This window comes from Ovis canadensis, chromosome 25 (genome assembly GCF_042477335.2).
Source record: "Ovis canadensis isolate MfBH-ARS-UI-01 breed Bighorn chromosome 25, ARS-UI_OviCan_v2, whole genome shotgun sequence".
NCBI classification, from domain to species: Eukaryota; Metazoa; Chordata; class Mammalia; order Artiodactyla; family Bovidae; genus Ovis; species Ovis canadensis.
Window position 1 is genome coordinate 39,963,756 of NC_091269.1, and position 12,615 is coordinate 39,976,370.

Genomic DNA, 12,615 nt, shown 5'->3' on the forward strand with positions numbered 1-12,615 from the left:
GGTCTTTAGAGCAGTTTGAAACTCAGGTTCACCAAATAATCTATGAAAGTTTCTCTATTTATGTTCTACCATAGTCCAGTGTCACAATTACATATGGAGATAACAGTTTCAAGACCTGAATTTCTATGATATAAAAATGACTGATAGGAAAATGAATATTACTTAACAGTGAGAAAGCAATTATTTCATGGATCTGCAATTCCACGGGGACTTATTTTTTTATAAAAATTAAAGGATTCAATTCAGAGTTGCATCTGTACACTTTCTGATATCTGGATACCATGCTCTAAATTAATGTTCAATCCTTACACAAGTGGCTTCCAGAACCTGATTCATTCTAAAATCTTTGAAGTAAATAAAGAGAAGCTGTGCTGACTTAACATTTCTTTAAGAAATCTGACATGATTTCTTGCTATTCCAGTTTCATGAAATTTTATATACTCCAGTTGAATTTCTTCTAACCTACATGACCCTATAAGAATTGGTGGGGCAAGGTGGGTTGTAGCTGCTGTTTCAAGCATCTTCCACATGTGATGTGTAAGTGTGGCGCAGTACTCACCGCTGACATGATAAGCTCTCCCCCCAGGTTCTGAATCTCAGCTTTAACTTGACTACAGATCTTCAGCTGGTGAGAGTAGAACTTAATCTGTTCCAGGTAGGCCAACAAGTCCTGTTTGCACGATGGATCCGGGCACTAAATACATATGAGAGATTAAGTGAAAATATCAAAACAAAGAATTAGATCAAAGTGAGTAAACACTGAGACTACAAGTACGTTTAAGGCACCAACTTTATTTTCATTGAGTCCCATTACTTAGACCAAACCCATGTAGATTTTGATATGCTTTCCCCATTAGCAGAGTACATTCATGTTTCAACCTTAATTAATTCAGCATTGTAAGTCACTTCACTCATGTCTGACTCTTTGTGACCCCATGGACTATAGCCTGCCAAGCTCCTCTGCCCATGGAATTCTCCATGCAAAAATGCTGGAGTGGGTTGCCATGCCATCCTCCACTTCAGCATGGATAGAAGAAATAGTACATAAATTTCCAGACATGAAAAGGTACATAAAAATAATTGCCTTTAATTTATTGTAACATTAGAAGCTTTTAAAGTTCATTTTTAGGTACATCTAAAAAAGTATTTAAAATGCAATGATTCCTTTCTTCTAAAGTTGCTATCAGAATACTCCTTGGGACTCATAGCTCTGCATTGTCTGTCCTGTGTAATTAATATTTATATGGGCATTAAAAAACATCTGTAACAGGACATATGTCCTATTACTTTCAGAAGTTAATGTTCTAATGATTTTAGACCAAAGAAATAATTTCTATAGTAGCTAACAGCTATGGATCTACTTGGAAACAAGAATCAGGCAGCATACATGTTTTAGAGATGTATTACTTTACCAAAAACAGTCTCCTACATTGTTATCTTCTGTAAGGAATTTCCTGGAGTAGAGCTTAATCACAACACAATAAATATCTGTGGTCAGTGTTTAATCTTTGTGTTCTTTCTCTTATACAATTAGATTTTTAAAAATCCCCAATAACTTAATTTACTTTAAATATAATACATATTCATAAGGATATGGAAATACAAACAGTAATTTATATGCAAAGATATTCACTATAGCATTACTTACAGTAGCAAAATTTGGAAATAAATGCTCCATAATAGTGAAAAGATTAAATTAGGATACATAGCTATATAATGTGACATTATATAGTCTCAAAAAAAATATTTTCAAAGGAAAATGTTTTTGGAAAGAGAAAAAGCTCAATATTTAAAATTTCACATGCCATATCAATCAAACTGTTTAAAAAATATTTTTATGTTTGTGTTTAAAACACAGTGGAAAATAAATATGTGAACGTGAAAATGGTAAATAAAAGTGGTATCAGTATTTTTCGCTTTTTTCATATTTTACATATCTTAATATTTATAGTCTTAAAATATATTGATGCTAGTCATTCAGTCATGTGAAACTCTTTGTGACCCCATAGACTGTAGCCTCCTCTGTCCATGGATTTCTCCAGAAAAGAATACTGGAGTGGGTTGCCATTCCTTTCTCCAGGGGATTTTTCCAACCTAGGGATCAAACTCAGGTCTCCTGAACTGCGCGCAGATTCTTTACTGACTGAGCCACCAGGGAAGCCCTTAGAACATATTACTTCTAGAACAATAAAATGTTATTACTGAAATCATTTTTAATCTACTAACCAAAAATAAAAACTGAAAAGCAAAACGAAAGACAAGACAGCATTTCTGCTTTTGCATAGTAATTCATAAGCTAGAGTGTTGCTGAAACATTTCTGAGAATTTTGTTCTCTTTTATATTTGCTAAATAGACTAGTCTACATAGCTCCAAAATATGTTGACAAGATGAGAACGTGACCTTTAAGTAAAGTTATTCAACAAAGATAGCAAAGTTATAAATTCTACTGTAGAAATACTATCAATATTTAGATAGGAATGGACAGATGAGTGAATTTATGTGTACATGGTACCCAGTCAGAGAGACAATCAGATAAGATGACAGAGAAAACTTGAATTAAGGGTGTTTCTCAACTTCTAAGGGCTTCCCTGGTGGCTCGGCAGTAAAGAATCTGCCTGCAATGCAGGAGCCACAAGAGACAGGGGTTCAATCCCTGTATCAGGAAGATCCTCTGGAGAAGGAAATGGCTATCCACTCCAGTATCCTTTCCTGGAGAATCCCATTGACAGAGGAGCCTGGCAGACTATAATGCATAGGGTGGCAAAGAGTCAGGAGCAAGACTGAAGCAACTTCACACTCAAAAAAGGCGGAAGTAAACAAACAGAACCTTGTGCTCACCAGGACCCAGGAGAAAGGAGCAGTGACCCCACAAGAGGCTGACCCAGACTTGCCCGTGAGTGTCCAGGAATCTCCGGCAGAGGTGGGGTCAGCAATGGCCAGATGCAGGACCACATACACGATGAGCGTAGCAGTGCATGCATGGGACCTTTTGAAGGGGGTCACCATTCTCTTCATTACCCCCACTGAGGTTTGGCCTCAGGTCAAATAACATAGAGGGAACACAGCCCCGCCCTTCAACAGAAAATTGGATTAAAGATTTACTGAGCATGGCCCTGCCCATCAGTACAAGACCCACTTTCACCCTTAGTCAGACTCTCCCATCAGGAAGCTTCAGTAAGCCTCCTATCCTTCTCCAACCGAGGGCAGATAGACTGAAAACAACAATCACAGAAAACCAACCAATCTGATCACATGGACCACACCTTGTCTAACTCAGTGAAATTATGAGCCATGCCATGTAGGGCCACCCAAGACAGACAGGTCATGGTGGAGAATTCTGACAAAATACGTTCCACTGGAGAAGGGAATGGTAAACCATTTCAGTATTCGTGCCTTGAGAAACCCATGAACAGTATGAAAAGGCAAAAAGATAGGACACTGAAAGATGAATTTCCCAGGTGCCAAATATGCTACTGGAAAAGAGTGGAGAAATAACTACAGAAAGAATTAAGAGATGGAGTCAAAGCAAAAACAATACCCAGCTGTGGATGTGACCAGTGATGGAAGTAAAGTCCAATGCTATAAAGAACAATACAGCATAGGAATCTGGAATGTTAGGTCCATGAATCAAGGCAAACTGGAAGTGGTCAAATAGGAGATGCCAAGAGTGAACGTGGACATTCTAGGAATCAGCAAACTAAAAAGGACTGGAATGGGTGAATTTAACTCAGATGACCATTATATCTATGACTATAGGCAAGAATCCTTTAGAAGAAATGGAGTAGCCATCATAGTCAACATGAGTTTGAAATGCAGTACTTGGATGCAATCTCAAAAACGAGAGAATGATCTCTGTTTGTTTCTAAGGTAAACCATTTAGTATCAAAGTAATCCAAGTCTATGCCCCAACAATAATGTTGAAGAAGCTGAAGTTGAATGGTTCTATGAAGACCCACAAGACCTTCTAGAACTAACACCCAAAAGGATGCTTTTCATTATATGGCACTAGAATTCAAAGTAGGAAATCAAAAAATACCTAGAGTAACGGGCAGGTCTCCAAACAATATCAGTCTTCCTGCTAGTTTTATCTTATATAGTAAATAGTAAATTGTCACTCTGGTTTGTAAATTGGTTTCTAAAACTGACACTGTACCTGTATATTATAAATAGGATTACTGTGAATTTGTTCCTTAAGACAAACACTGTATAACTTCTGCCCTGGAGAAGGAAATGACAACCCATTCCAGTATTCTTGACTGGAGAATTCCATGGACAGAGGACGCTGGCCAGGCTACAGTCCATGGGGTCGCAAAGAGTTGGACACGACTAAGCGACTCATTCACTCACTCATATAACTTCTGATAAAACTAAACTTGCAAATTAATAGTTAGATTCTTAACTGATAAACAATGTTGCAATCACCCAAGCTTAAGGAAAATCTACAGTCTCTCTGGAGAGACTTTCATACCATGTTAGCAGAATAATTCTGTTTAGGAAATAATGATGCAAATGAGTAGAAAATTTGAACTTTTGAAATTAAAAGTTTAGAAGTTACTTGACTCTGATTTACCCTTCATTCCCAGAATTGATGAGAAACTTGGTTACACCTAAAGAGAGTAGTCAGTTTTATAATTAAAGTATTTAAAAAAATGTAAATTCCATACTATAAAATTTGTTAAAAGTCTTCTTTTCTATTGACATTTGCAAAGTCTTACTGAGTCAGTTTCAACAGCCTAGAAGCAGAATCAGGAGAATGCATCATCTCTACTTTAAGAACCTGTTGTTTTACTATTTGCCCAACCTCCATTATTAAAATCAAATTACGTTTTCCCCAGATTTTATATATTTGCATAAAACTAGTTGCAAAAGTCTGGGACTTAGATGTGCAGAACATTCTTATCCTTTAGTTTAAAAAAATTTTTTTTTTTTTTTTCATAAAAATACTTGGAATACTGCTAGAGATTTTCAGGCAAACTGAGTGGTAGAATGTCATCATACACTTTGGTTATTATTTCCCAGTTTATTAAGATAGGAGATGTTAACTAGGACATCTGGTTTGTGTTTCAATGCATGGATTTTTTGTTTAAATTAAGTTTTATGACCACCAGGACACTCACTACAGACAAGAAGATGATATGTCAACTTAAGTGGTTTTGTCACATTAAACTGGCTTTCATTCTTCTAGTTAAGATGTTTTGTACGAAGGCAGAATATATCATTTAGTAACAAGAAGAAAAGTGAAGAATATTTATTACCTTTCAGTTTGAATTTTAAGGATGAATTAGCAAAATGAATACTTTTAAAGACCTTTATTCTATAAGTTTAGCTTCTTTTTTTTTTTGCCCATAATAGAGTATAAACTTTATTTAAGACATATTTAAAATGATTTTTGAAATTACAGACAATAGTTTAAATTCTGCTAGCTGGCAAAGTTTGTTAAGGGAAAGTATCAGTTGTCACTGTGAATTTCTAGAATAGTTATTTTAAGCAATTAGTGATAGCAGAAAGCACTTTGTGTCCATGACCTTTCTTTCCACAGGGCTCATTTCTCCACCTATACTCCAGCCCAGAGGCTGTCTCATTTCACTTCCTCAGAGTCACAGATCATCAGTAATCCCATCTTTTTCTGTAGTTTTAATGTCTTCTATCCTTGAATCTGTCAACAGGAAGTCCCTCAAAACAAAATCCCTCCCTCAGCCCTGTAATTCCATCTTTCTCTCTTCATGAACATTTTTTTGTTGTTGTTTATTTTTTTTTTTTAAATTTTCAATGCCACCCCTATTGGTGTCCTGAGTTTCCATTCTTAGGCATCTTTTCACTCTCAGCCTCTACTTGGATAATAGAATATGCCACTCTGGCTTCCCCTATCACTTATAAAATAAACATGACTAAATCTCTATCATCCAGCTATGTCTTCGGAAAATCCATGTACATATTGCATTTACCCAGCCCATTTCATGGTCTTATCAACATTTCATTCTCAACACATATAGTCCTCAACTATCTCATACTCCATGTTGCCTACCATTTTTCCTATTCTATTAACTATCTAAATAAAGGGTGCTTCCTCTGTCTCACTCATCTATTGAATTTGATCAGTCATTAATTTGAGATGATTCTACATCCAGAAATCTCACTATACTTGGAACATTTCTCTTCTTCGTTACACCTATCATTGCTGCTGTTTAGTAAACTAAAGTTTCTAAAACACAAAAATGAAGGGTATGGTAAAACAAACAACAAACAAACGAAACAAAGCAAAACAAAAAACAGTGGAACACTTTTAAGATGCGCTGGAGGACAACATTATATGGTCTAGATTGGGGGTGCTGACTTGTGAGAGTTTTATTTGGGAAATTATAGTTTGGCATTTTTCCATGCATAAATGTTTTACCAGAACTTATATATGCTACTTAGATTTTGTCATATACCCTTTTCCAATAGTCATGTATGGATGTTTGAGAGTTGGACTACAAAGAAAGCTGATAGCTGAAGAATTGATGCTTTCGAACTGTGGTGTTGGAGAAGACACTTGAGAGTCCCTTGCACTGCAGGGAGATCCAATCAGTCCATCCTAAAGGAGATCAGTCCTGGGTATTCATTGGAAGGACTGATGTTGAAGCTGAAACTCCAATACTTTGGCCACCTGATTTGAAGAGCTGACTCATTTGAAAAGACCCTGATGCTGGGGAAGATTGAGGGCAGGAGGAGAAAGGGACGACAGAGGATGAGATGGCTGGATGGTATCACTGACTCAATGGACATGGGTTTGGGTGGACTCCGGGAGTTGGTGATGGACAGGGAGGCCTGGCGTGCTGTGGTTCATGGGGTCACAAAATGCCGGACACGACTGAGCACCTCAACTGAACTGAACTTATTTAGACTTAAATGGTCTTTAGGTTAAGGCTGCTTTAAATCCATTTTTAGTTTCAACTAGGTTTGAGCATACAATCATTGAGAAAATGCTATCAACAATATATATTTTGAATACTAATAACAATGAAAAACAAAGATGTTTCCCATCTTCATCAAAGCTCCTTTCCTTTAGTATTAATAGGTATAAAGTTTTGGCATAACCTACTTTTAGCATTCTGCTGACTTCCATGAGAAATTCTCAGGACTGACTTCCCTATGTATTAGATTACAACCCCAAAACATCATGTCTCTCCCTGAAGACTGAAACTTGAACTCAAGTGCTACTTGGATAGAAATAAACTTAGAAGAGTGTTTTATCCTTTATAAAGAATATGTATGTGGAAAGAATGGTGGACCCGTGGGGGATTCATGTTGATGTATGGAGAAACCAATAGGATATTGTAAAGTAATTAGCCTCCAATTAAAATAAATAAATTTATATTAAAAAAAAAAGAAAAAGAAGAAAAAAAAAGAATAAAAGAATGGTGGAAAGAATGGTGGAAAGGTAATGCAGACAAATTTTGATTTGGGGGAAAATTTTGGTTAACTCAGCCAGCCCTTTGTAAGAAGAAACATTCCTCTTTTTCTTATTCTCCTCTTACACCCAATAGCTCCCTCCTCCTAGACCCTGAAAATACCTTACTTTTGGTAGTTAGGGCTATAGTTTTGCATACATGAAGTAAAACTTGATATATAATCACCTTCAAAGCATTTAAGAATTTGTTTTAATGAGAAAGCCTCTGCCTTCAATGAAGAAGACCCAGGTTTGATCCCTGGGTCAGGATGATCCCCTGGAGAAGGAATTGGCAACCCACTCCAGTACTCTTGCATGGAAAATTCCATGGGCTACAATCCTTGGGGTCACAAAGAGTCGGACATGACTGAGCGACTTCATTCACTTTAATGAAAAAATTACAAAGATCTAAAAAATAGTAAAGCAGCATGCCTTCTAACAGGAGACTATTACTTCAAGGATGCAAACAGATAAAATATTTCAGTATTTGTCTATTCCTGTTTAATCCTGAGAACTTGCTATGCATTCATTTTTATAAAGTAGAGGTTCATTAACCTGGAGAACAAATTGAGGCATTACCTTTTCTTCTCAAAATAAATTTCAGGCAAATAACAGTGTCAAAATACAAATACTGCCACAAGATGCACCTGGGAGTTTTATCGTTAACAGACATGTTAGAATGACATAATGAATGTTTCAGAAGCTTCTTTTTAGTGTAGTTTTATTACATATTTTAACTCTCAGAATATCAGTAGGAAACAATTCAAATGAGGCTAGTCACCAACAGTACTTTGTCAAAATATTAACATAAATTATACTTGCAGACTGTTTTGTTCATAGTTAGTAAGTGTATCAGGTATAATTTGCCTTGCAATTTTTCATTTTTTTTTAAATGTCGCTTTCTTAAGTTAGCGTTGGTTTTAAATATATTTAACACTGAAAATTCATTTTAATTGTGTCTAGTTATGATTAGGTGGGAGTACCCAGTCAATAATCTGTATATCTTTGCATTGGAAATTTTACATTGAAGGAGTATTAGGTTTCAGACACAATATTCAGGAGCTACAAAGTCCAATTTTGCCCTCTTCCTGTGCAAGACAATTTAGCAGATGTTCATTTTTATTGTGTTTCCTATTCATCACTTTCCTGTCTGTGATAGGTTGCTTTTGTAACTGAGATCTTTCAATGTATTCTTCCTACCATGTGAGGCATTACCCAGTTCATCTAATTTAGAATATCTGCTAACATGATGAATTACAGTGAAGAGTCAAAGAATAGAAAAAGATATGTACCAATAGTTTGGAATCCTATATTTCTAAGAAGGCTACTTCTTCAATTTGCCATCCTCTTTATTCATGAGGAAAATATTTAATAATTGTGATAAGTAACTTAAAGCTCAACATTCAGAAAATGAAGATCATGGCATCTGGCCCCATCACTTCATGGGAAATAGATGGGGAAATAGTGGAAACAGTGTCAGACTTTATTTTGGGGGGCTCCAAAATCACTGCAGATTGTGACTGCAGCCATGAAATTAAAAGACGCTTACTCCTTGGAAGGAAAGTGATGACCAACCTAGATAGCATATTGAAAAGCAGAGACATTACTTTGCCAACAAGGGTCCGTCTAGTCAAGGCTATGGTTTTTCCAGTGGTCATGTATGGATGTGAGAATTGGACTGTGAAGAAGGCTGAGCGCCGAAGAATTGATGCTTTTGAACTGTGGTGTTGGAGAAGACTCTTGAGAGTCCCTTGGACTGTAAGGAGATTCAATCAGTCCATTCTAAAGATCAGTCTTGGGTGTTCCTTGGAAGGAGTGATGCTAAAGCTGAAACTCCAGTACTTTGGCCACCTCATGCAAAGAGTTAACTCATTGGAAAAGACTCTGATGCTGGGAGGGATTGGGGGCAGGAGGAGAAGGGAATGACAGAGGATGAGATGGCTGGATGGCATCACTTACTTGATGGACGTGAGTTTGACTGAACTCAGGGAGTTGGTGATAGGGAGGCCTAGCGTGCTGCAATTCATGGGGTCGCAAAGAGTCAGACATGACTGAACAAATGAATTTAACTGAACTGAACATCATTCTGACCCTCAGAAATAATCTGGCTAAAGGAGATAGGATTTTAAGTTCTGTAAGACTTAAACAACATCGTCTTAGATGGCATATGCAATCTAACATAGCATCTCAACACAATTAGGGAGGCCTGGCATGCTGCAGTCCATGGGATCACAAAGAGTTGGACATGACTGAATGACTGAACTGAACTGATAAAACCCAAGAAAAGTTGGGTGATTGGGACAAGTAAGTCTATATGAAGCTTCTATATGCTAAAACAGATTTTTCATTCATCTCTTCCTAGTTACCTAATGGCAATACCAAAGTAGTATGTTGCGTATGGTAATACACAATAACTAGAATGGGGGTATTGTGGGGTGGGCGAATGACAAACTGGATAACAATAATACCAGGGAAGTTCTCACACTGTTGTGAATGTACTAGGCCCCATATCAGACTTCTCAACCTGGGGATCCGGCAAAGGGACTATAAATCACCAGGGAATCTGACTTTGAGGGCAAGCAGGATTTGATTACAGAACTTCCACAGAAAGGGGGGGAAACAGAGACTGTTGTAGGGCACAAAAAAAACCTTATGTGCACCCGAAACCAGGCTAAAGAAACAGTGACATCAAAGGAGACTGAGTCAGACCTGCCTGTGAGTGTTTGAGGGTCTCCTGTCTTCTGTGGAGGTGTGGGTTGGCAGTTGCCTGTCATGGGGACAGGGGCAATGGCAGCAGCAGTCCTGAGAGGAGCCTGTTGGAATAAGTCTTCTTCAGTTCAGTTCAGTTCAGTCACTCAGTCATGTCCAACTCTTTGTGACCCCATGAATTGCAGCATGCCAGGCCTCCCTGTCCTCTTGGAGGTTGCCAGTAAGTCCTCTTGGAGGTTGCCAATAGTCTTACCAGAGAGCCTGTAGACTTCAGGACTGGGTCACCTCCGATCAAACAACTAACAGGGAGGAAACACTGACCCACCCATCAGCAGATAAATGGATTAAAGATGTATTTAGCATGGCCCTACCCACCAGAGCAAGCCAGTCCCTCCCATCAAGAAGCTTAAATAAGCCTCTTATCCTCATCCATTTGAGGGTAGACAGAGGAAACGAGAACTACAATCCCACCACCTCCAGAACAAAAATCACAATTACAGAAAGCTAACCAAAATGATCACTTGGATCATAGCCTTGTGTAACTCAATGCAGCTATGAGCCTTGCCGTGCAGGGTCATCCAAGATGGACAGGTTATGGTGGAGAATTCTGACAAAATGTGGTCCACTAGAGATGGGAATGGAAAACCACTTCAGTAATTCTTGTCTTGAAAACCCAATGAACAGTATGAAAAAGCAGAAAGGTATGACACTGGAAGATGAGCCCTGCAGGATGGAAGGTGTCCATTACGTTACTGGGGAAGACTTGAGAAATAGCTCCAGAGAGAATGAAGTGGCTGGCCCAAAGTAGAAACTATGCTCAGTTGTGGACGTGTCTGGTGGTGAAAGTAGAGCCTGATGCGGTAAAGAAGAATATTGCATAGGAACTTGGAATGTTAGGTCCATGAATCATGGTAAATTAGGCATGGTTAAGAAGATGACAACAGTGAACATCAACAGTTTAGGAATCAGTGAATGAGAGAGGACAGGATTGGATGAATTTAACTCAGACTATCATTATATCATTCATTATATCTACTACTGTGGGCAAGAATCCCTCAGAAGAAATGGAGTATCCCTCATAGTCAAAAAAGAGTCTGAAATGCAATTCTTAGGTGCAATCTCAAAAATGACAGAATGATCTCGATTCAATTCCAGGGCAAACCATTCAACATCAGAGTAATCCTCAACCTCTAGTGCCTAAGAAGCTGAAGTCAAATAATGTTATGAAGTTATATAAGACCTTCTAGAACTAATACCAAAAAAGATGTCCTTGGAATGCAAAAAATAGGAAGTCAAGGGATACCTGGAAGAACAGGCAAGTTTGGACTTGGAGTACAAAATGAAAGGGCAAAGGCTAACAGTTTTGTCAAGAAAACACTCTGGTCACAGCAAACTACCTCCTCCAATAACATAAGAGATGCTCTACACACGGACATCACCAGATGGCCAATATTGAAATAGACTGATTAAAATATTTGCTGCCAAAGATGGAGAAACTCTATACAGTCAGCAAAATAGATATGAGCTGACTATGGCTCAGATCATGAGCTTCTTATTGCAAAATTCAGGCTTAAACTGAAGAAAGTAGCGAAAACTACTAAGCCATTCAGATTATGACTTAGATCGAATACCTTATGATTATACAGTGGAGGTGACAAACAGATTCAAACGATTCGATGTGGTAGAGTACCTGAAAACTATGGATGGAGGTTTGTAATACTATACAGGAGTGGCCAAAACCATCCCCAAGTAAAAGAAATGAAAGAAGGCAAAGTGGTTTTCTGAGGAGGCTTTACAAATAGCTGAGAAAATAAGAGAAGTGAAAGGCAAAGGAGAAAGGGAAAAATATACTCATCTGAATGCAGAGTTTCAAAGAATTGCAAGGAGAGAAAACAAGCCTTCTTAAGTAAACAATGCAAAGAAATAGAGGAAAACAATAGAATGGGAAAGACTAGTGATCTCTTCAAGGACATTAGAGATACCAAGGGAACATTTCATGCAAAGATGGGTACGAGAAAGGTCAGAAATAGCAAAGAACTAACAGAAGCAGAAGAGATTAAGAAGAGGTGGCAAGAATACACAGAAGAACTATACAAAAAAGGTCTTAATGACCCAGATAATCATGATGGTGTGATCACTCACCTAGAGCCAGGCATCCTGCAGTGTGAAGTTTAGTGGACCTAAGGAAGCATTACTATGAACAAAGCTAGTGGAGGTAATGGCAATCCAGCCGAGCTATTTAAAATCCTAAAAGATGACACTGTTAAAGCACTGCACTCAGCATGTCTGCAAATTTGGAAACCTTGGTAGTGGTCATGACTGGAAAAGTCAATTATCATTCTAATCCCAAAGAAGGTCAAAGCCAAAGAATGTTCAAACTACAGTACAACTGTGCTCATTTCACACACAAGAAAGCTAATGCTCAAAATCCTCCTCAACATGCTCAAAATCAAGCTAGGCTTCAGCAGTCCATGAA

The 12,615-nt window shown here is 37.8% G+C and overlaps 1 protein-coding gene across 2 annotated transcripts in view; it reads right to left on the reverse strand.

Annotated features, from left to right (window-relative positions):
• The window catches only part of CTNNA3 (catenin alpha 3), a 1,891,866-nt gene that overhangs the window by 71,163 nt on the left and 1,808,088 nt on the right, over positions 1–12,615 (reverse strand). For both annotated transcript variants that reach the window (XM_069571817.1, XM_069571818.1), the window contains exon 17: positions 560–694. In XM_069571817.1, coding sequence (XP_069427918.1) covers positions 560–694 — 135 coding nt within the window. The remainder of the gene's footprint in view (positions 1–559; positions 695–12,615) is intronic.